This window comes from Nicotiana attenuata, unplaced genomic scaffold (genome assembly GCF_001879085.1).
Source record: "Nicotiana attenuata strain UT unplaced genomic scaffold, NIATTr2, whole genome shotgun sequence".
Classification (NCBI taxonomy): Eukaryota; Viridiplantae; Streptophyta; class Magnoliopsida; order Solanales; family Solanaceae; genus Nicotiana; species Nicotiana attenuata.
In genome coordinates, this window is record NW_017670587.1 from 379798 (window position 1) to 404675 (window position 24878).

General features: G+C 37.7%; 2 protein-coding genes across 3 annotated transcripts; both read right to left on the reverse strand.

The window, feature by feature from the left end:
• Positions 1–2413: 2413 nt before the first annotated feature.
• LOC109241294 (mitochondrial import inner membrane translocase subunit TIM22-4-like) lies at positions 2414–7477 on the reverse strand. 2 transcript variants are annotated; one of them, XM_019408017.1, is made up of 4 exons: positions 7111–7476; positions 5894–6084; positions 5641–5713; positions 2414–2747 (listed from the first exon to the last, which is right to left on the reverse strand). In XM_019408017.1, exons 1-4 carry the CDS (start codon positions 7268–7270, stop codon positions 2662–2664), a joined length of 510 nt encoding a protein of 169 aa, XP_019263562.1. In that variant the 5' UTR covers positions 7271–7476; the 3' UTR covers positions 2414–2661. The 2 variants fall into 2 exon arrangements, with proteins under 2 accessions (XP_019263562.1, XP_019263563.1); XM_019408018.1 differs by lacking the exon at positions 2414–2747 and adding an exon at positions 5205–5545 and having other exon boundaries at positions 7111–7477.
• A 1362-nt stretch (positions 7478–8839) lies between these two features.
• LOC109241295 (acetate/butyrate--CoA ligase AAE7, peroxisomal-like) lies at positions 8840–14540 on the reverse strand. Its single transcript, XM_019408019.1, has 3 exons — positions 14222–14540; positions 10581–11171; positions 8840–9951 (listed from the first exon to the last, which is right to left on the reverse strand). The coding sequence occupies exons 1-3, from the start codon at positions 14432–14434 to the stop codon at positions 9055–9057; spliced, it is 1701 nt and encodes a 566-aa protein (XP_019263564.1). The 5' UTR covers positions 14435–14540; the 3' UTR covers positions 8840–9054.
• Positions 14541–24878: the final 10338 nt, after the last annotated feature.

Below are 24878 nucleotides of genomic sequence, written 5' to 3' on the forward strand. Positions count from 1 at the left end.
TGAAGTTTTTTATTTATTACTTAAAAACTTCAGAAGGAGCCTGAAGTTTTCCTCCTACACTGGTTAAATTAAAAATTGATATTGCACTAAAAAAACTTCGGCCAAGCAGCTGAAGTTTTTTTGTTATTACTCAAAAACTTCAGCAGAAGGCTGAAGTTTTCCACATACACTGGCTAAATTAAAAAATCATATTGCACTAAAAACTTCGGCAGGCACAAAACATTCAGCCAAAAAAACAAAACACAAATTCAAATCAAAAAATAATACCAAAACATGAAAAAAATTTCAGCTCCTATCCTAAAGTATCATTATCATCTGTTTAACTCTGAAATTTTTTAAAAATTTGAACGCCGAATCACAGAAGAATTTATAGAAATTACATTAACAACATGAACAACCTATCAAACTAAACCCTATCATAAATACATGAATATCAAATCCCAAAACCAGAAATTAAATCATAAAACAAAACCCAGAAAGTTAATGCAATGTACCTGTGATTAAATCGTAATATGGTAACAACGACGACTAGCAGTTGAAAATTCGAAAGAACGACGAAAACCGTTTGATTTCTGAGAAGAGCAAATCGAAAAACGCGAATAACGGGAGAGAGAAACAGTAGAGCACTAGCGTATACTTGGAGAGAAAGTAGTCTTTTAACAAAAAAGGGTAAAATAGTCTTTTCAAATGGCTTTTAACAAAAAAGTGGGTATGGGTGCAAACAGAAAGACAAAGTTGGTACAGGTTAAAAGGGGGCGCCCAAATAGGGTGCCCCGTGCAATTTTTACGCAAAAATTTGTAGTAATTTAATACTATAAATTAAAAAATGTGTATATAAAAAGTACAATTAAGTTGTCAATATTTATTTAACTAAAATATTTTCATTCATTTATTATTTCTTCACAAAAGTGGGGAATAGAAATACTAAAACCTTTTTTAAAATCTTTTTTGTTTGTAATAAAAATATACAGACTTCATCTTTTTCTTGCCTAAACCAACACATCACCAAATTCAACCAAAAGTAGAAACTATACTTTGTCTAATTGTCATTAATGGAATATTGTATGTAGGGCTGTGCATAATTTGGTAAATACCGAATTCCCATACCGAAATCGAAAATTTTGGTTTTTGTTATATGGTATTTTGGTATTTGGTTTATGTTTTAAAAAAAATTGGTATTAGGTATGGTATTTGGTATTTTAAAATAAAATACCGAAATACCAATACCATACCGAAATATATATTATATTACAGAAAACACATATTATCAATTATAACATAAATATAAAAGATTATAATTTAACTTTCCAATATTCTCTAAGTTCATCAATTAACTCTAAACAAGTAACAAGACATTATGATCAAATATTGTTTTGTGTACAATTTTCTCTATTTGGGTCGATATTTGCTAGTTTTGGATAAAATTTTTGTCAACAAACATTTTTTAGTTTTGTATTTTTCAGTAATTTAATTGAGAATATTAGAGTCTATGGCTCTATGCATTAGTTAGTATTCAAACCGAATAAACCGAAGTTACCGAAACGAATAAACCGAAGCCAAAATGAGAAAAACCGAACCATACCGAATTTAATTAGGTACGGTATTGGTATAGGATTTTAAGAAACCGAATACCGAAAATACCGAACCGAAATGTCAAATACCATACCGTACCGACCGACGAACACCCCTAATTGTACGAGAGCAAAAGCTCATACGTGCAAGTAATACTTCCTCCATCTTTAGGCGCAACTTATACAGCACAATGATATCTTAATATTATTATATATCATATACAAGTAGAACTAACTACTGTTATAATTTTAGTGCAAGTAAATCAACTCCGATTCAATAAACAATTACTTCCCGTGTTTCATTTTATATGATACTATTTTCTTATTAGTTATTTCTGTAATGAATGAAACACTATCATATTTGTAAACAATTTAATTTTAGACTTCTCATTTAATAGCAACAAAATATTATAGTAAGTTTAAGCTTACAAGTTCTATAAAATCTTGAAGCTGTAAAACTAAATAACATGTTTAATACCACTAATTTCAAATTTTTTTTTTTTTTTTGGTAATCTCCGGGTTTAGACAAGGTTGCATAAATGAAATGGAGGTAGAGTGACTTGCAAACAAGCCAATATTTTATTGGAGTAAGGAAAGTATACATTACAAACAAGAGAAACTGACTACCTTAAAGGGCAGCCCGGTGCACTAAGCTCCCACTATGTGCGGGGTTTGGGGAAGGGCCGGACCACAATAGTCTATTATACACCGCCTTACCCTGCATTTCTGCAAAAGGTTGTTTTCACGGCTTGAACTCGTGACCTCCTGGTCACATGACAACAACTTTACCAGTTACGCCATGGTTCCCGTTCATAGAAACTGACTACCTTATTAGACAAAAATGTCTTAAACGTGTCTAAATTAATGCTAGATTTTCCCTGTTCTGGGACCAGATTCACAAACTCAAGGAAGTGAACAGAGGACAAATATGAGGTATGAAGTGAGCTGCATGTTTACAACATTGCCCAATATCATTATATCGATATCTTACAGTTGGGGTAAAAAGAATGTGACTATATATATGTAGGTTGCTGTAACTTCCAACTTTCAGGCTGAGAAAAGATCCGGATTGTCTAATTACTCACTAGGATTAGTGATATCTATCCAAGAACTTCTCAATCAGGACCGAAAATGTAGCAAAGCCAGCACAACCTGCACATGCAGCTTTTGGTCCACCTGAAACGAATGCGATTGTATTATAAATTAAAAGAAACTATTAATAGAAAGTATAAGTGAACTAGCACAGTCCAATTACTCGCTTCATCAGGCGCAGAAAAGTTGTAATTCAAACTAACCGACATAGGCTTAATTCTACAAGCAAACTTAGCATCTACTATCATCAAAAGTCAAAAGACAAGCCATGACCAGAGAGAGAGAGAGAGAGAGAGAGTCAAAAGTCCAATTAGAACCCGGGTAGGATAAATTGTCAACTATCTATGCCCCATCTGGGTTAGTATGCTGCATATTCCCTGCTAGATTAAGAGAATGCATTAATCTGCAATAAACCCCTCACTCTGGGAACTTAGGTTATGCTGGGAGTCATAAGAGACGAAAAACGTAGTTATGTGGGTCTCGACATCAAGGTACACCCCAGAAAAGCTCATTTCATGAATGGGATCTCCCAAACTTGAAATCTGGGTAAATAGCATCTTGATAGTTGAAGGATGAAGTTTCTATTGGACGTTACCTGATGCCCCGGATCAAATGGAATATAAAATACTTGAACTATGATTCTCACTTCGACTATAGGTTATCCTCTAAGAAAACTAAAGGAATCAGAACTCTTTTCCTTAATATCCTTTGAAAGCAGTCCCAATAACCCACCGCCCTTTCTTCACCACATATAAATAATGAATTAAGTCAAGAGAGGGTGGTGGAGGTGAGGGTGAGGAAGACGACGTTTGGAGAAAGCCTACGACAAGGTTCCTAGGGAGGTGCTCTGGAGATGTCTTGAGGCTAAGGGCGTGCCGGTAGCCTACACAAGAGCGATCAAGGACATGTATGATGGAGCTAAGACTAAGGTTAGGACTGTGGAGGCGACTCAAACCATTTCCCGGTTGTTATGGGATTACACCAAGGCTCTGCGCTTAGCCCGTTCTTATTTGCCTTGGTGATGGATGCATTGACACACCATATTCAAGGGGATGTGCCATGGTGTATGCTATTTGCTGATGACATAGTTCTAATTGATGAGACAAGGGCTGGTGTTAACGTGAGATTGGAGGTTTGGAGACAGACCCTCGAGTCTAAGGGTTTAAAATTGAGCAGGTCTAAGACAGAGTACCTGGAGTGCAAGTTTAGCGCTGAGCCGAGGGAAGTAGGCAGGGACGTGAGGCTTGGATCACAGGTCATCCCGAAGAGAGATAGCTTCAAGTACCTTGGGTCGATGATTCAGGGGGACGGAGAGATCGACGAGGACGTCACTCACCGTATAGGGGCGGGCTGGATGAAATGGAGGCTTGCATCTGGGGTTTTGTGTGACAAGAAAGTGCCACTGACACTCAAAGGTAAGTTTTATAGAGCTGTGGTTAGACCGGCCATGTTGGATGGGGCAGAGTGTTGGCCGGTTAAGAACTCACATATCCAGAGGATGAAGGTAGCGGAGATGAGGATGCTGAGGTGGATGTGCGGGCACACTAGGATAGACAAGATTAGGAATGAAGATATTCGGAAGAAGGTGGGTGTGGCCGCTGTGGATGACAAGAAGCGGGAAGCAAGGCTCAGATGGTTCGGACACGTGCAGAGGAGAAGCCTTGATGCGCCGGTAAGGAGGTGTGAGCGGTTGGCCGTGGTGGGTACGAGAAGAGGTAGAAGGAGGCCTAAGAAGTATTGGGGAGAGGTGATCAGGCAGGACATGGTACGAATGCAGATTTCCGAGGACATGGCCCTTGATAGGATGGTCTGGAGGTCAAGCATTAGGATTGTAGGTTAGGGGGTAGTAGAACTTTTCTTACTTCTTTCCGGGGGTGAGGCGGGGTTGGATTAGGGTTGGCCTTAGATGGCTTGCAGTTTATGTTGAATACACACTATACTTGCTGTTTATTTGAGCCCCGGGCCTGGTTACTGTTATTGCATGTCATCCATCTTTTGATTGTTATGCTTCTGTTACTATTACGATTTCTACTAGAGTTACTAATGAATTGTCTTTTCTTGTTTTTCTTATTTCCATCTTTCTGAGCCGAGGGTCTATCGGAAACAGCCTCTCTGCCCTATCGGGGTAGGGGTAAGGTCTGCATACACATTACCCTCCCCAGACCCCACTTGATGGGATTTTACTGGGTAGTTGTTGTTGTAATAAGAAACTGGTAGCAACACTATTTATATAAGGCTCAGGTTAAGCCCCCATAAATTTCTGTATCTTATCCTAGTACTCATGTCAATTAAAATGACCTACTATAAGAACATGTATTGCTCCATCTGTATTTGATGTTAAATATCTGTCTCCCACTAACAGCAAAACCCTATCCTATTCCACACCCACCAAAAAGAAATCCTACTGCAATCCTGATTGCCCCAAGCCCAAAATGTTATACAACATTATATTCATGTAGGTCTCAAAAATATTCTACTGAGGCAGGCTAATATATCATTCAAGTAAAATTAGCAGTACAAGCATATATAACAAGATCGAGGAACAGATGCAACAACATCAATATCAATGTCAACGTCTTTGTTTTATGAGAAAGGTACATCAACATCAACGCCTTAGCTCCAGACTAGTTGGGACTGGCCACAATTGTTTCAACCAACGCACTCTTGAATTTTTGAATGCACTCTCGCTTTAAGTAGCCGATACCTCTTTGGGAAAAAGTTTGCACTAAACATTTGATTTTGCCTTTCTTCTTTGTATGGTGTGAGTTACATTTCTGATGACATGACCCTGAAATTTCTTCTTTTGCTTTTTGGTCTGAAACTACTACTCTGCTCGTCTCTATATGAATCTCACTATCCATGTCGCTCTATCTAAACCAAAACTATATGAATCCAGTAACAGATGCAAGATATGAAAATATATCAAGTCAAGATTTCGTTTGTATATATTTTGCATGGTCAAAGTAACAAATATTACCTCTAGCAGATAATGTGCCTCCTGTTACACACCCTGCTACTGCTGTATTTGTCATGTCATGCTTTGCCCGTGCCTTTTAACATAATACAAGAAAATGATTACTTATAGCATTTGAGTGTTAGATGAAAAGTACCCGACTCTAATTGTGAGAATGATTTCCAACTTCTTTTCGTTTTTTCCAAAAATTAACAGGAAAATTGTAAAACAGGTACATAGAACCCCATATGGTTATCATCTTTAAGGTCAAATTTACCTTCTCAACGACACATTCAGCAGCAGAGAAAACCAAACCCATAACAGCAAAAGTTTTGCAGGAACTCCAACTCCTTCGACCCATCTGCTTTGCTTGGTATACAAGTTGTTGCCTCGTAGTCATTTCCTCTTGCATTATTGGGTTATCCAGCGCCCCTAGAAACAGACCCATGAACAACCCTAGTCCCCCTCCTACAAAATGAAAACCATGCGTCTACAAATGAGCCTAAGAAGTAACCTCACGGAAAAGTCCAAAGCATACACAGAGATATTCCATTTAAGTTACCAGAAAGAATTACCAAATTAGATACAAAGAGAAGCTCTGGAACCAGATTTTGTTCACAAACAACAACAGTTGATAGAGCTTGTAAGCTAACTGGAATGAAGCTCACTTATCCTCTACTACAGGACTACAAGAGAATAACAGTCATTGCAACAGGATTAACATTAAAGACTCTTGTATTACTTTGGCACTTGTAACATAATTATGACATAAAACATAGAAATAGTGTCATCCAATTTTTTGGACATAGACAAGAATTGTCATCCATTATGTTAAGGTATTGCAAGAATGACAATTTGGACTATCCATTTAAAATAACAATAAACAATAAACAAAAATACCAGCTAATACGTCTCAGTCTCAAACAAGTTGGGTTCAACTATATGAATCCTTGTCGACTATGTTATTCCATTTAAACTCATCTCACGTCAATATTATACAAGTATTCCAAAATGTATAAATCTTTAAAAGGCTAAACCACTCCTAGAACATATTCTCAACTAATATGTATGCATGGGCGGAGCTAGAAGCCGACGCATGGTTTTAGCCGAACCTAGTAGCTTTAGTCCAAACTTTGTATTTATATTAAAAAATTCACTAAATATATACAAAATTAAATTCAGAATCCAATCACTAACACATTATGTTGCTATCCTAGAATTTAGAACCCATAAAGTTCAAATCTTAGCTCCACCACTGTATTTCTTCTAGTGTGCCCTATATTTTGCTTAGTCTGAATGTCTCCTAGAAATTGTAGGTCAGACAACTTCATTCCATGTGATTTTACTTCTATCTCGTCCTCGTTTAATACCTTCACTAGCCATGGTTTTACAACTACATACCGGTGCATCTGGTGGTCGACGCATGACATGACCATAAAACTGAACAATATGACAAAAAAATTAAATCAAATTAGGAGTGTAATTAAAACATACCCATGACTCCACTAACAACACTACGAACAGCACAGTTGTTCCAAATGTCTTGTCCTCTTATTTCCTCCACAGTAGGCATCCGAATAGGCTCAATCTGAGGCTTTTGAGCTTCTTCTGAGCTTGACTGTGCGTCATTTGATTCAATTGCTGGATCACTCATTGCAGCTCTGATAAAATGAAACTGCAATTAATTTAGGACAAATATATTGGAAAAAAGAAAATGTTGCATTGAAAAGTTTGAATTTCAAATGATCTTAGGTAAAGAGGAGGCTTGTGGTTGGGCGGCAACCGGCGGATTTTGTAGGTTTAGTTTCATCATTTATGGCGGGTTACTTTACACTGGTCAGATTCAAAATGGGTTCACGGGTTTGGAGTCATAACCCGAATATAAATGGCTTCAAGTCGCTTGTGGAAAAATCACAAATAGCCACTTTTCGGCTGATTTGTATAAGTGTCCATTTTTAGGATATTGTTTAGATTTTGTCCCTATTTTCAAATTTTGTGCAAATATATCCTTTGAAAAATTATCCCTTTCGGACAATGTTAAATTCATGTCTAATGCTTGCTCACATAACTTTTAGTTTGCTCATAAAATATTAGACTGTGGTCTAACGTTTACAATACCATACAAAATTTTCGACCGTAGTCTAACATTTCCTCATCAGATTTTTAGCTTGCTTAAAAAGGATCTGTAGACAGAGCCAAAAAATGGTAAAAATAGCACGGTATAGCCAGTTTTCGAACTGGTCATTCAAAAATAGCCAGCGTTTACCAAGTCAATGAAAAATAGCCACTATTTTGCTGCAGCAGAGGCCGGTCCAGCATAATATACTGGAGTTCGGTGCACCTGTGTATGAACTCCAGCATATTATGCTGGACCGGTATACTTTGCTGGCTCCAGTATAATATACTGGAGACTGGAGCACCGGTGCTCCAAACTCCAGTATATTATGCTGGACCGGTATACTTGCTGGAACTCCAGTATATTATGCTGGAGTTCTAGTGTACTTATGCTGGAACTCCATCATATTATGCTGGAGTTCCAGCATACTTATCTTGGAACTCCAGTATAATATGCTGGAGTTCAAGTATACTTATGCTGGAACTCCAGCATAATATGCTGGCGTATTTTCCGGGTTTTGAACAGTGTTTTCGCTCAAATTTATCTTTACATGAAAAGTGGCTAAATATCGATTACTTTTGAAACTGGGCTATTTTTGAACGACCAGTTGTAAATCTGGCTATTTTTGAATTTCCCCCCAAAAAATGGTCAATGGGCTATTTCTACCTTGATTATCGGTCTAGGTGAAAATTATATGAATGATTACCAAACTAAATGCAGTCGATGATCTAATGTGTCGCGGGCCATGTATCATTCGTGCGAGTTAAAGTGATGAACGCGTATTTTATAGCTAATTTCTTAGCAATGAACATGATTTATAAGGTTAATTTTTAAAACTCACGAAAAATCACCAACGTTTTAAAATTATAAAGTGGTTATTAGTATGTTTCATCCTAAAATATATAGTAATAATTAATTTGCCTAGTCAAGAGGACACTAACAAAGAAAAGTGTTTGTTTCACGTAAGAAATATAAGAAAGGTTCAGCTAATACGCAAGTCTTATTTATGTATAATAAAGACCAAAGATACATAGAGATCAGTAGTGGAGCTAGAATTTTCACCTAAGGGGTGTCAAAATATTAAAAAAAATAAAAATAGAAACATCAAAAAGTTTAAGGGAGTCAACAAATATACATTAAACAGAAAAATTTATCATACAATGTAATTTTCCGCCACTAATAGAGATATGTCGACCCTAAGCTACAAAGACAAACTCAGAAGTTGCTTTTGTATTATTTTTCTTGACCAAAGTAGCATAAAATTATTGATAATGACTAATGAGAAACTTGCTTCTGTATTGTTTAGCTGCCGACCATTATAATTACAATCTACTCTTCTTCACTGGTCCCATCTCCTTTGCCTTTGTCCTCAACAAGTGCTTTTGTATTTTTCCAGTAGCAGTCTTTGGCAATGGTCCAAACACAACTGATTTTGGAACCCAGTACTTGGGCATTTTCGATCGACTAAAGTTTATAATATCTTCTGCCAACTGTTGTTGGTCTGTTTTCTTCACATCAGCCTTTAATGTCACGAATGCACAAGGCGACTCGCCCCACTGCTCATCCGGCCTTGCCACTACAGATACCTCTAGTATTGCTGGATGTAGATATAGGATATTCTCGACCTCGACACTACTTATGTTTTCACCGCCAGAAATGATGATGTCCTTTGATCTGTCTTTAATTTCTATATATCCGTCCGGATGCTTAACTGCAAGATCACCCGAGTGATACCAGCCTCCAGCAAAAGCGTCCTCGTTAGCTTTAGGATTCTTCAGGTACCCTTTCATCACAACATTACCTCTGAATACAATCTCTCCTATTGTTTTTCCGTCTGCTGGGACAGATTTCATGTCTTTCGTGCTAACAACATCTAACTGCTCCAAACCAACATATCTGACACCTTGGCGTGCATGCAGACGTGCCTGGACGTCTGGGGGAAGTAAATCCCACTCGGGCTTCCACGTGCATAAAGTCGAGGGGCCGTAGGTTTCAGAAAGGCCATAAGTGTGTAAGACACGGAAGCCACGTTGTGACATTGCTGCAAGAACAGAAGGAGGAGGAGAAGCACCGGCTGTGCTGACGTGCACAAGACGAGGCAAAGGAAGGATGGTCTCCTCTTTTGGGGCATTAACTATGGTGTTGAGAACCACAGGAGCAGCAGAAAAATGAGTCACACCAAGATGGGCTATAGCCGAGTAAACAGCCTTTGCGGTTACCTGCATGCAGGAAACGAGAAAACAGAAGGGAAGCTTGTAAAGAGCCAGAAACAAAGCAGAAAAAAGGAGCAGTGTGTTCAAACCAACTAAAAAAGCATTTTCTTTTTACCTCCTCCAACTTAGTAACAGACATCAAGAGCCAAGTGCTCCCATTTTAATGATTGTTGAGATAATTATGTTTTACACTGCAAACCTACTAAGCAAAATGAAAACCCATTCAACCAAACTCCAAAAAGGGAAGAAAAGAAACGGAGTTGCCTACTACCTAGCCAAACTCCTGTCATGTCCCCCCTATAATTAATAAATTCCCGCCTTAGTGTCCAATTTCAGAATAGACCCGAACACTATTGTCCCTTGTCCATTCTACATGGTCTGAATTTTCTCTAAATGTCAGCACTAGGAGGTATGGTGAAAATAAACAATTATGACTGCAGTCGTCCATTTTACTCAATTAGGATTTGGTAATCCAATACTTCGTAGGTCAAAGCATACTATAGCTGAAATCTATTTTTTCATGTGCCAATTAGTTTGGCATACCTATGACAAAGCAGATTACGCGCTGCTCTCTATTAAGTTGCAAAAATAGGGCATGAGAATCTCCATGTGCAGAAAAAGAACCACGGAATTACCTGTCTAAGGCATATGTTAGTCCCACAAATTGCAGCAAGTGTCCAAGCGAAACACCAACCATTACAGTGAAACAGTGGTAGAGTCCACAAATACACAGCTCCCTCTTGCATACTCCAAATCACAGCATTACTCAGAGCCATAAGATAAGCGCCACGATGGTGCAGCACCACTCCTTTAGGACTAGCTGTTGTGCCAGAAGTATAGCCCAAAGCAATAGTTTGCCACTCATCCTCTGGTGGCTTCCATTGAAAGTCTGGATCGCCAGTTTCTAGGAATTTCTCATATTCAATTGCCCCTTTCTCAAGAGCATATTGGACCGGTGTTGGATCACAGTTTTTATCAGCAATTACAACCAGAAGTGGAGCCTTAAATTTTCCTTTTCTGTTATTTTCCCATACTTTTAAAGCTTCTTCGGCTAAGGGAAAATACTCTTGGTCCACCATGACAACAGCAGCTGCACTATGGCTCAAAAGAAAAGCAATTGTTTGCGCATTTAGTCGGACATTAACTGCATTTAAAACAGCACCAGCCATTGGCATTCCAAAATGAGCTTCATACAAAGCGGGGATGTTTGGGGCAATAACTGCAACCTGCCAATGAAGCGGAAAAAACAAGGATGAATAGGGGCATCCACAGGGATACAAGAAATGCATTTCATCAAGAGGATAACAATATTGATGTCCACAACTAACTAATTAAAAGTTTGGGCATTTTTGTTCACTTAATATGGAGAGAAAAAGTGCAACAGGCAACAGAACAAATAAAAGTTGGTGTACATAATACTTAATCGCCTCTTCTTAAATTGAGGATCCAAAGACCCGATTATATATATATATATTAGCTTCTTGTTTCATCCAACTATCTTTATTCATCTTTTTTAAATTTTAAAAGCTATTAAATAGATTAAAACATGTAGATTGAGAAGCAGAACCATGCATCATTATATCCTAACATGACGCCATAAATGAAATTGGCAAGCGCATTACAAGAGGAAAAATATGGGAAAGGTACTGCAATGAATGAAACTCTCGGGATTGAGAGGCAGAAAACTAATTAACATTCCACATACTTATATCGAGAAAACAAAGATCCTCTAGTAAACTCAAAGTTAATATCATTTCTGCTGTCTGATTTGTCACCAGATTGCAGGAATGTTTTTGATGTATACTTAGTTTATGTTGTATAATACCAGTAGATGAAAATCTGTGAACCTATCCTTGCTAGATTAGTTTATTATAGTCTATAACATACTAATTTCTAATTGTCACTTCCTACTTATATGGAGCCCAATTACGTTCTCTCTTCTTCTACCTCTCATGTTCACTCTCTCTCGGGCTCGCACACATGCACGCATGCATGCACACCATGTTTCACACTTTCAACCAAGAATCAGACTGAGCCTATTATATATTAGATTCATCTTTCTTTATTCCTTGTTATTGCAGAATCTGCTTGTGGATGACAGCGTAATGGATTGCCTCATGAGAATAGCACAGATCTTACCTATATATACAAAATCTACTACTTTGATGGTTAGTTCAAGTTATCTTTTGCAGAAAAAGCAAAGAGATTTATAACTGAAGATTTTCATGGGACAGCATGCATAAAACCACTCTGGTTAAGCAGTTCACTGAAATACCAAAATGACATGCAGTGGATAACTCTAACACAAGCCTTATATGGTTCTAAGGCTAACCGGACAACAATTGCACCAGTAAAGAGCTAAAGAGCAGATGAGGCCAAAACTAGTTTGAAGAAAACAAAGATAATGTAGTGGTACAGTGAGATCAACTGATCAAGTGCCGTGATGCTCTCTCTAATACCAATGCATAATCACTTTAAGGCGCATATTGCATCTCTGAGAGACTGAGACTCGCATCAAAGAAAGGTAATTTCTTCAGCTAGATTTCGGCTAAAATATAGGTTTCCAAGCACTACACCTTTAAAATAGATCTCATTAAATGCAGCAGTAGCCTAGAAATGCAATAACACTTAGAAACAGGACAGTGAGAATAAATAAAGTTGGATTATTTCTAAAAGGAAATGACTTCCACCTGTGACAAAAGTCAATTTCCCCATTTCGGTGAAAACATTTTTCTGGAGAAAAAGATTATCCAATATTCAAGGTAACCAGAAAACATTTGCCGACATACCAAACACACTAAGGGAAAAAACAGCCGATGGCTTTACAAGGATCAGATAGTTGACATCAGTTCTATGAAAGATCATACTATAACTTGCCGGGAAACAAAGTCAAAATCAACCAAACTTCAGCAAAAGTTCATTCTTGGATTCACTTAGTCAATAGCTTGTACAAAGTAAATAGAATAGCAATTAGTTCAAAAATAGAAAAGAGAAAGCACAATAATAGCACCTAAGTAATAGCAGGTCTTCAACAAAAATAAAAGATGAAAATGTTACACCAGTCCAAAGATAACAAGCACAGGATAAATAACAGAAACGTCAACTAAAAATGCATTCTTGGATTTGGAATGGACATACCAAACCAGAGTAATCAGAGTATTCTGCAGACAAAAGGACGAATTTCCATAATTCAATGACACAAAAAATGAGTTTAATTGAGAAAAATAAGAAAGCGGCCCAATACACAGAATACTAAAGACACTAAAAAGGGGAGAAATGAAATTTCCGATACATCAATCAACTATGTCTCAATCCCAAACCAGTTGGAGCCGGCTATATCAATCCTGTATATCCATTTTGCTTTGTTCAAGCCCAAAAAATATAATATTGATAAAAAGAACATAAATAATAAATAAATGAACTAAGAAACAGATATAGAGGCTGATCTTTTTCTTCTTATTTTTCTTTTCGAAAAAAAATTGACAAGTAAAACGCTGATTAGTAGAAATTCAACATGTTCTCCATATCTAGAAAGGTAATACTGAAGAAGATGCTAATAACAAGAATGTCAAGTATATGTCTTCCACTTGGGCTTGGCTATATAACTTCTCCCTCTTAGCTCAGTTCAGATCCTATGGAACTATACAACAACAACGACAACAATAATAGTAATAATAATGATGACTGCTACAACAACTTTTAAAGGGGCGATCCCTGGACAAGGGAAAATCTGATCCTTTTCTTTTTTCTGTTTTAATTGACGAGCAAACAATAAAACACTGAATTCAGACCAAATATGCGATATTTTCCATATTCTAGAGCAATAGCAATTACAATAGTAGTAGTAATAATGATGATGATTACAACAGGGTAAGGAAACGTACAATAGACCCTTGTGATTCAGCCCTTCCCTTGACTCCCGCATCGCTGGAGCCTAGTGCACCGGGTTGCCCTTTTTTTTTTTCTTTTTCTTAATTAATTGACGAGCAAACAATAAAACGCTGAATTTAGTACAACTTTTCTATATTTTCCATATTCTAGAAACTAGAAAGATGATATATACGGAGGATGACAATAATTTTTAATGTGCGCAAGTTGATCCAAACACTATCCTTATATAAAAAAAAAAATCTCAATGATCCTAATAATTTTTAATGCGTACAAGTTGATCCAAACACTATCGTTATATAAAAAAACAAATCTCGATGATCCTACTAACAACAACGGCACATGTATAAATACTGTGCAGAACTCGGAAGACAGAGAACTTAATTACCGTGCTACCAAAGGTGACGGACCGTTTGGTAAGAGCAGAGGCCAATTGACGGCAACGGCGATAAGTCTGGTGCCACGTGTACTCAACGGAGCCATGAATTAACGACTTGCGATTTGGATACACCGTCGCTGCTCTATCTAAAAACCATAACGGAGTTAACGCGGTGTAGTTCGCTGAATTCTTTGGAAGATCGTCTATGTCTCTTTCCGCCATCTCTCTCTCTCTCTCAAAAACACACGCGCACACACAGTTGAAATGCTATTTATGTACAAATGGCTGTAGACTTGGATCTTGAATTACACGTGACAGAACTGAAATTGGGTAGTAGTAGTCTAGTAGAATTCAATTGTTGCTCCGTGATAAATGACATACACGTATTCCTTTTATTTATTTATTACATTTCATTTGAAAAATACATAGTTACCAAATCATAGTAAAATGAAATACGTTTGGTTTAAGTGACAAATATATATATATATCCTTGGCAAATATTATTCGTCTTTTTATCCTTTAAAAATAAAGTCCACACTAAACAAGACAATTATTTAATTATTTTTCTAATATTTAGAACTTGGAAATTCGTTGAAATATAGTTATTAATTTTTTTCTTATTTAAATTATGTACCTAAAATATAGTAATGTAAAATTGATTAAAATTTTACCTTAAATAAATATTTTAAAAGTCAGTTATTTGGAATGTTAGTATAAAAGTAGTAGACGTTGTTTTGAAGTAGTTTCGGCAATTACGTGGCATCCTAATGGTACTCTATTGAATTCATGATGAACTCAATAATTTTTTAACATCAATGAATTTTTTTGTAGAAGAATAATTTTACTTCACTTAGTACTTGCAAAAACTTATATTAATTTATTCTAATTATGTGATAAATAGTGTGAGACTAAAATTAAAAACTATTCAATATGTAAGAAGTAGTAAAGTAATTACTAGAACCAAATAGGCTTTACATATGCATCGTCTAAAACAACGATTTTTATCGACTGTAGCAAAGAAAGAAACTTCATAGAAGTCAAAATAGGAAAAAATAAAAATGCCTAGCAACTTTTTTCAATGGATATAAGGCTTTAATAAATTGCACACTGAGCTTTGGGTATAGGTGTCCCGGGACTAATAATCTACGAAGAAAGAAGGGGAAATGTCAGATCAACCAAAGATCCTACTCCTCTTAGAAAGGGGAATGAATCATTCCGATTTTTCATTTTATTTTAAGGCCGCATAGACGAAAGAACAAATGGTGGGGAGAGGTATGGCTGAATTTACCGGAAGTGTTGTATGTGTGCTTCAATAGTAATCCCTGGTTTAATGTATTTATTATTATTATTATTATTATTATTATTATGCTCTCATCAATACTTTGTGTTCTTTACGAGCATTCTTTTATTTATTTGACTTCCTTGTTAGCGATTATATAATTGTAACAGGTGAATTGGATGCAGAGAGTCACAATTTAGGATAGACAAGTATGCAAATTTCTTAAACTTACTTTAAAGAATATTTTTTATGAAGATTAATTTATTATTTTGTTTCAATCTTTTGATTGTTGTGGGTGTTTTAATTTGCAGTAAAAGATATTACTTATTTTTAAAGTTGATTTTCTGCTATATTTCGACAATGAATTTCGAGCATAGGAAATTACCCTCTCCAACTTTGGCTATGGTTAAGAATAGGGAGTGATTATGGATTGAAGAACCAGGATCTATCATCTTTAGTTACAGAGAAAGAATGCAAATTATCCCGTTGAGTGAGCAGCTATAACATTTTGTTCGGTAAATGTTTCTTTTAGAAGCTCAATTGATAATTTATAACAAAAAGTGATCACTGCCAACTCGACGCTACATCAAGGTAGAAAGAGCGGGTCGCAATAGCTTTTACCCGAATAGAGGTCGGGATCGATTTCCTCAGGGAGCTAGTAGTGGAGTTGGATTTTCGGTCTAGTCTAGAGATGTGTTTGTGCTCCTAATGTCACTTCAAACATTCTTGGTTTTTGATTTTATAACTACTATGATAAAACTAATGATTAACGCTAAATTATGCTACTAGAATATTGCAAAGTTGTATCTAATGGGAAGGAAGGCACTAGGGTCATGGCATTACCTAGGTGGCTAATTGACGGGTAGATGTTACTAAGGATAGATTGACATATTTGGGGCTTATGCTATAACCGTTGCACAATTGTACCCACTCTCACACCTCTCGGTAGAGAGAGTGATTTTGCCCAATTGACTCTCTCGAGACCAATTGGGTAGGCCAATAAGATCAAGCAACTAGGGTTCAAGTAGGGTGATTACTCTCTCGAGATTTAACCCGTTAATTGGGACTATCATTTCTCATGAGTCCATCCCAATTCCTTGTTTGGGTCAATTTTGGGGTCATAAACTCTCTTTCTCAAGAAGAGTCAAACCCACAAAGCTTGAATCAGTGTTTGCAACCACCAATTCTTAAATAAAAACATAAAATTAACCCAAATAACAAACACCCATAGTCAATCTAACCATAGATGGCAACACCCATCAATTACCCACACTAGGGTTGAGCCACAACCCTAGCTAATGGGTTTAGCTACTCATGCTTGAAAGAGAAAATGAAGAAATAGATGAAGGACTAAGCATATTAATTAATTACTAAAAAGAAATCACAAGAATCTATCGTAAAATTAAAGCTAAAGTGCCAAAAATGGCTACAAAACCGAGTCTCACGAGCGCAGCTATCTCTGGAATACAAAACTTGCCTAAAAATGGTAAAATGTTCTATTTATACTAGGCTGGAAAAACTGGATAAAAATACCCCTGCGGGGTCAGTGCGGGCCGCACAAAAAGGACCGCGGCCGCACTGGCTCTTGGACTTCACATTTCTGCTTCTCTGAAGTTGGACTCCGCGGACCGCGTAAAATGGACTGCGGCCGCGGAGGGAGTTGGCGCAGTCCGCATAATAACGACCGCGGACCGCATGGCATTGTCTTGGCAAAAATAGTAGCTCTCTGAATCTCTTGACCGTGGACCGCACAAAAGGGTAGTGCGGCCGCGAAGCCCTGATCGCGGACCGCATAAAATGTACCGCGGCCGCGTTGCCCTTGAGCCCAAATTGCCAACTCTCTGAATCTCCTAGTGGGGCCGCATGTCCATTTTGTGCGGTCCGCACTAGGCCTTCTTCCCTTAGATTTCTTGGTCTTTGATACTTTAGTAGGTTTCACTCCTTTTTGAGCCGATCTTTGACATTTCGTCACTTTGTCGATCAAACCTGCAAACAAGCATAACCTGTGAGCATTAGCGTACATATTTATATACAAAGACTGGATAGGGTAAACATACGCTCTAAAGTTCTCTCTCGGCGCATGATAAGCGTGTCCTGCTAACATACGTTGAACAACAATGGGGAGGGGAAGACCGAGAAAATTGGCGACGACAATTTTGATAGGAAACATCATGGAAGATGGTAATTCACAAAGCACAGAGAAGCGGATTGTTGAGGTGGTGAATATAGAGATAAAACCAATAGAACAGTGGCCGCCATTAACAACCATGAAGGAAGCTCTGAAAACAATGCATGCAACAAGTCCTGTAGTAATAAATGAGAACGAGAAGGTCAATTCTGCTGATAAAATACAAATCGGAGGATCTAACCAAGGGAGAAATGACATGCAAGCTAAGAACAAACGAAATCTAGTAGAGGAAATTGTGAGGAATTCGGAAGATGCTGGAAATGCTCAAAGGAAAAATGAGAACATATCGCAAGCTGATGACAACAAAAATGAATCTCCAGTCACAACTAAAGTGACGAATCAGAGGAATTGGACAAATCTATTTGCGGGGAACAAATTGGCGTCAAAAGGTATGGATCTAAATTTCATTGCAACGACTATAAAAAATGGAGAAATAGTTGTGGAATTGTGTAAGGATGAAATGGAAGAAGAGACGAGAAAATGAAAACAAGCTTTAATTGTCTATGTAGTTGGAATTACACCATCAATTGGAACCATGGAGCGATTCATCGCGGCGGAATGGAATTTTACTGCTAAACCTAAGATCTATTACCATAATGAGTGATATTTCATTGTAAGGTTCAATTCAATGGCGGATAGGGATGAAGTATTATACTCTGGCCCACATATGCTAGGTACTAAGCCGATGATCGTGAAGGCTTGGTCGGAGAATTTTGATTTCAGCAAGGAGATCCTGCAAACAATCCCAGTGTGGGTGAGATTTCCAAACCTACCTTTGAATTGCTGGGGAGCTAGATCTCTGATCAGAATTAGTAGTGGTCTAGGGATTCCATTGTATGCAGATGCATGCACTACTCAGTTGGATCAAATTACCTATGCGCGAGTTTTGATTGAAATGGATATAGCAAGAGAACCCCCAAAATCCATCAGAGTAACAGATCCAAATGGAAGAGTGTTTAATCAAAGTGTAGCCTACGATTGGATGCCAGAATTCTGTCAAAGCTGTAGACAAATCGGGCATAGCTGTGGAAAGGATGAACAACAGATGCAAAAGACTAAGATAAAGCAGCAAAAGTAGAGACAAGAGTGGATGTCAAAAGAAAGGAGCAATGACAAGATAGACCAATCAATAGATGTTAAGAACAATCAACAGGCAAAGGGGACAGCCAGTACAAAGGAGAACTCAAATGCAAAGGTTGATAGTGAAAAAGGTGAGCAGAACTGGACAAAGGCTACAGGGAAGTCTATAGCTAGAAACAAGGAGAAAATGGAAGAGGACGCAATTAATACCCTGAATGGTTTTAATATACTAGCAGAATTAGGATTATAACTATTACAGCTAAACCAATTGGGAGAGGGTTCGAGTAGACAAAAGAGACAGGAGGAGGTAGAAGGGGGTTCACATGCCATATTCATTCCAGTATGAAGATGATAACATGGAATATTAGGGGTCTGAATAAGACTCCAAGACAGAAGGAGCTGAAGAAGTTTATAAGAAGCAATAAGGTTAGTATGATGGCACTACTTGAACATAAAGTGAAGGAGCAAAAAGCTAGTCAAATAATAAGGAGGATCACTTCAGATTGGGAGTGGGTAGCCTATGAGCACAGTAGTAAAGGGAGAATTTGGTTGATATGGGATGGTAGGGAAGTAGAATGTACATTGCTAGAGAAGACAGACCAACTCATTCATGTTGCAGTCCTTATCAGGAACATGAATGTGAGGTTTGAATTTTCAGCAATCTATGGTCTGCATACTGTGGAAGATAGGAAAAAACTGTGGAGGGATTTACTGCAAGTCAATAGCAAAATACAAGGGGCATGGCTGATCATGGGTGACTTCAATGCTATAAGGAATAGGGAGGATAGGCCAGTTGGGAATCCTGTCCAAGAGATGGAAGTGAAAGACTTTAATAACTTTGTGGAGGATGCTGCATCAGCTGAATTGAGGACTAATGGAAGAAGTTTCACATGGACCAATGGTCACACATACAACAGGATTGATAGGGCACTAGTTAATGCTGAATGGATGCTCAAAATGCCTCACCTTGAGGTATGGGTAATGGATCCAGAGTGTTTTGATCACTCACCTTTGAGTATCAGCTTTGAAGACAATGCAGACTCAAGGCCTAAACCTTTCAAGTTCCTGAACCATCTTGCTGATCATAAGGAGTTCCTGCAGATAGTAAGCAAAGCCTGGGAAGGGAGGAGTTCATATAACAGAATAAGAGATGTATGGGAGAGATTGAAGAAGGTGAAGCAAGCTATGAAGAAGCTGAATGCAGATGAATATAATGCTGTAGGAGGAAAGATCACAGAATGCAGGGAGAAACTATGCATCATACAAGAACAAATGAGGAGCCCTGGACAACCAGAAAACATGATCCTAGCAGAAAAGGAATTAAAACTAAAGTTGAAGAAATGGCTAAGGGTGGAGGAAAGCATACTAAAACAGAAATCAAGAGTACAGTGGTTAAAACTAGGAGATGGCAACAGTGCCTACTTCTATGCCAGCATGAAGAACATGAATTCTCAAAACAAAATTCAGAACCTAACAAGAAGGAATGGAACAGTGACACAGACAAAAGAGGAGGTACAAGAGGAGATACTGGGATTCTATAAACAATTATTAGGATCAACAGCTGGGAAACTACCAGCTATCAATCCAGCAATAATGAGAGAAGGACCACTGATCAACAGCCAGCAGCAGAAACAATTGATAGAAGATATATCAAAGGAGGAAATATACAGAGCATTTATGGGGATAAGTGATAACAAAGCACCAGGGAGTGATGGTTTTAATGCACTATTTTTCAAAAGAGCTTGGCCAGTAGTTGGGGAGAAGATAACTGAAGCAGTGATGCAGTTTTTTTCTGTAGGCAAAATGTATCATCCAATCAACTGCACCATAGTAAACTTAATTCCTAAGCTACCAAACCCAAATAGAGTCTCAGATTTCAGGCCAATATCATGCTGCACCATACTGTACAAGATTATCTCAAAGGTCCTAACAAACAGGTTACAGGGCATAATGAATGATATTGTGGATGAAAGTCAAGCAGCCTTTGTACCAGGGAGACTGATCAACGACAACATAATAATGAGTCATGAGCTTGTTAAAGGCTATAGCAGGAAGGGTATCTCTCCTAGATGCATGTTAAAAGTAGATATGAAGAAAGCTTATGATTCTATAGAATGGGACTACATGGAACAGGTGCTAAGGAGCATACAAATGCCGGGGAAGCTTGTGAATTGGATTATGGTATGTATGAGAAGTGTGTCATACTCCATAGTTATAAATGGCCAGCACACAGTACCTTTTAAAGCAAAAAAAGGATTGAGGCAGGGTGGTCCATTATCCCCATATCTATTTGTTTTGGCTATGGAATATTTGACAAGACTGCTGAAGAACTTAAAGAGGAATCCAGATTTTAATTTTCACCCAAAATGTGCCAAATTGAACATAGTACAGCTGAGCTTTGCTGATGATCTTCTGCTTTTCTGTCGAGGTGACTATATATCTGTGAAGATGTTATTCCAGTGTTTTCAAGAATTCTCACAAGCCTCAGGTCTGGTTGCTAATATAGGGAAAAGTTCTATCTACTTTGGAGGAATTAAAGATGACATTCAACAAGAGATAGTAACGCTGCTGGGCTTTTCAAAGGGTACACTCCCAGTGAGATACCTAGGAGTACCTTTGAGCACTAAAAGAATGACATTGCTACAATATCAACCACTACTTGAGAAAATGGTAGGGAGAATCCAGTCTTGGACCACTAAGTTCCTAACATATGCAGGAAGAGTTCAAGTTATCAAAAGCATCGTATTCTCCATTCAAGTGTATTGGTCTCAAATCTTCCTATTGCCAAAAAAACTCATCCTGCTGATTGAAAGCATTTGCAGAAAGTTCTTATGGACAGGAAATGTGCAGAATACAAGGAAGGCACTTATAGTTTGGGAAAAACTGTGTTGTCCAAGGGTGGCAGGTGGCTTGAACTTGCTGGATATAGGCACATGGAACAAAGCTGCAATGTGCAAGCTCTTATGGAACTTGTGCAAGAAAAAAGACAAACTATGGGTGCAATGAGTTCATACGTACTATAAGAAACACAATCCTGGATGGGGGACTGAACCAAAGCAGGCTTCCTGGGTGATTCAAAAAATCTTTAAAGCCAATAAGTACTTTATAGAAGCTGGATACACAGAGGATGATGTGATGCAAATGAACAACTTCAGTATCAAAGATGTGTACTTGAAGAATAGAGGAGAATACAGTAAAGTGTTATGGAGAAAGATTATTTGTAACAATGTAGGATTACCAAAATGGATATTCATAGGATACTTGGCTGCTCACAGAAGATTACAAACAAGGGATAGACTGAAGAAATGGGTCTTATAGAAGATGATTCTTGTCCATTATGTAATACAGAAGCTGAAACCTTGAATAACCTATTCTTTGTATGCCCATTCTCAAAAAGAATATTGCGCTAGGATGGATGCAGATTGATAGAGCAGTTATGGAGTGGGATCATGAACTACAATGGGCAGAACAACATTGTCGCGGTAGAAGTGCAGCTGCTGAAATTTATAGAATGATGTTGGTTGGTAGTATATACTACATTTGGCAAGCAAGAAATGCTAGATCTTCCAAGGAACATCGAGGACTGCTGAAATGATTACTAGAAACTTAACACAAGATATACATTGTAGAGAAATTTTAAAAAAAATGTCTAAAAACAAAACTGCTTGAATTGAATTTCTATCCTACTGTTTAGGAAATGTAAATAGAAAGCAGGGAGATTAGAGAAAAGGAAGAAGTAGCTTAGTCTGGGACTTATGTCCAGAACAAGCTATAACAGAACAGTGTAAATATATTACTTGGTAAAAAAAGTTTAGTTACCAAAAAAAATTTGATAATTTATATACTTTTTTCTATCCTTAAATTTGACTTATCTCTTTAGAATTAGTAGTACATAGTTATTTGAAGTATTTATTTGAAAAAAGGATTTTCTTTACTATTTGTCTAGAAGAAACGACAACAAAAATAGAAAAATACCAACCATAAATTGTCACGACTCACGACCCATTTTCTGAACAAGCCGTAACCGGCACTCGATCACTAAACATGACCGAGCGAACCATCTGCGCTTATCAAATCTATTATAACTTCAAACTTTATATGCAACAAGGCAATACTTTAACCAGATACTTTTGATTAATTTAAATATCTAAAACAAATAAAATCCAAAACTTTATTCGTAGTAACCACTGAAATACTACTAAGTTATTATCAAGAACATCTTAATCTTAATCCATCGACTATGTCTATGAAGCCTCTACTGATAAACTGACGCACTGCTCAGGACATGAGATTGCCTGGCTAGTTTTCCAAGTAAACAAAGAAATAACTAAATAGTGATGACTCAAAGGAATACTCCACGAACAAAAGCGGAGCTCACCAATAGTACTGGAAGAGTGAGAAGTCCTAACCTGTAGCCTGCTCGCCTGCAAAATCGGTTCCTACGCTGTACCACAGACCAATATAGGTTCGCAAAAGAGAACGTCAGTACCATCCATTGTACTCACTGAGTCTCAACGACAAGGGATGAAACTTTAATAAAATATACATTACAAGCAAAGGTTCTAAATGCATGGAAAACATAAAGCTTCTAAGAACAATTCTAACTCAACCTCGTAATAGAGTTGTGTGGGAAAAAGAGGTGTGACAGGCATATACAATAATCACTCTTGAACTGAACATAAATGCTCCAAAAACCTGGAATATCATGAGTCACAAGCTACAGAAAGAAAACAGTGCTTCTAAACTCCAGAATCTATCAACGAAGAAAAATACAAGAAAGTCTTTAGCTTAAGGAAGAGTAGATAGGGACTCCTAGGTCTGCAGACGTGACAGATATACCTCGAATTCTCTACAGTCGTCTCGCCTCACTGGGAATGTGGCTGGAAAGAGGTACCTGGATCTGCACACGAAAAATATGTGCAGGAAAGGGCATGAGTACACCACAGCGGTACCAAGTAAGTGCCAAGTCTAACCTCGGTCGAGTAGTGACGAGATTGAGTCAGGGCCCTGCTGGTATATATATATATATATATATATATATATATATATATATATATATATAGTATAAAATATCGCAGTAAAGATAAATACTAACATTTAACGAGAATGAAATCACAGAAAATCAACAACTCAGTACACAGAGATAGCAACAGGGGATCTCCCGGGACACCGTCCCGTAGTCCCAAACGTAAATGTGCAGGGGATCTACAGGGATACCGTCCCGTAGTCCCAAACATAAATGTGCAGGGGGATCTCCCGAAATACCATTTCGTAGTCCCAAAGTAAATATACAGTATAGGGGGATCTCCCGGGATACCGTCCCGTAATCCTAAACATAAACGTGCAGGGGGATCTCCCAGAATATCGTTCCGTAGTCCCAAAGTAAATATGCAACTCAATCAACATAATCAACAATTTCAACAAGGAAATTCTACAGTTTAGATTAAGTTCATATCAAAGAAGACAAGTAATTTTCACTAAACATGCTGCACAGAGTTCAAATAAACAGTTAAGACAATTAAGGCACGTAGGCATGCTTTCCTAAGATAAACAGGATAGTCACATATACTAGTGTTGCTCAATTAAAGGAAGATATGTATTTGCTTAATGAAAACGGGGTTTTTCAACAAATAGCCCGTGTACGCACTCGTCACCTCACGTACACGGCGCTCACATATCAAACAGTACCAAATCTTAAGGGGAGCCCCCCCCCCACTTAGGCAAGCCACTTACCTCGAACTAGGATCAAATCAATTCGAAATCACGCTCTTGCCACGAGTATCCAACTCCGAGTGGCCCAAATCTAATCAAATCAATTACATAACGTAAATATAGCTACAAACAACTAATTTAGCTAATGAAATCAAAGCTAAGGTGAGAAAATAGAAAAATGCCCAAAATTCTCCCTGGACCCACGTCTCGGAATTGGGTAAAAGTCACAAATTATGAACACCTATTCACTCACAAAATCACTCGTATCAAAATTATCCAAATCCGATGTCAAAATCCCACTCAAAACTCAGAAATTCGATTGGGGAACTTTTTCCCATTTTTTCAAACTTTCTCACTCAAAGTCCTTGATTAAATGAAGAAAACAACTATGGATTAATGAAATATGA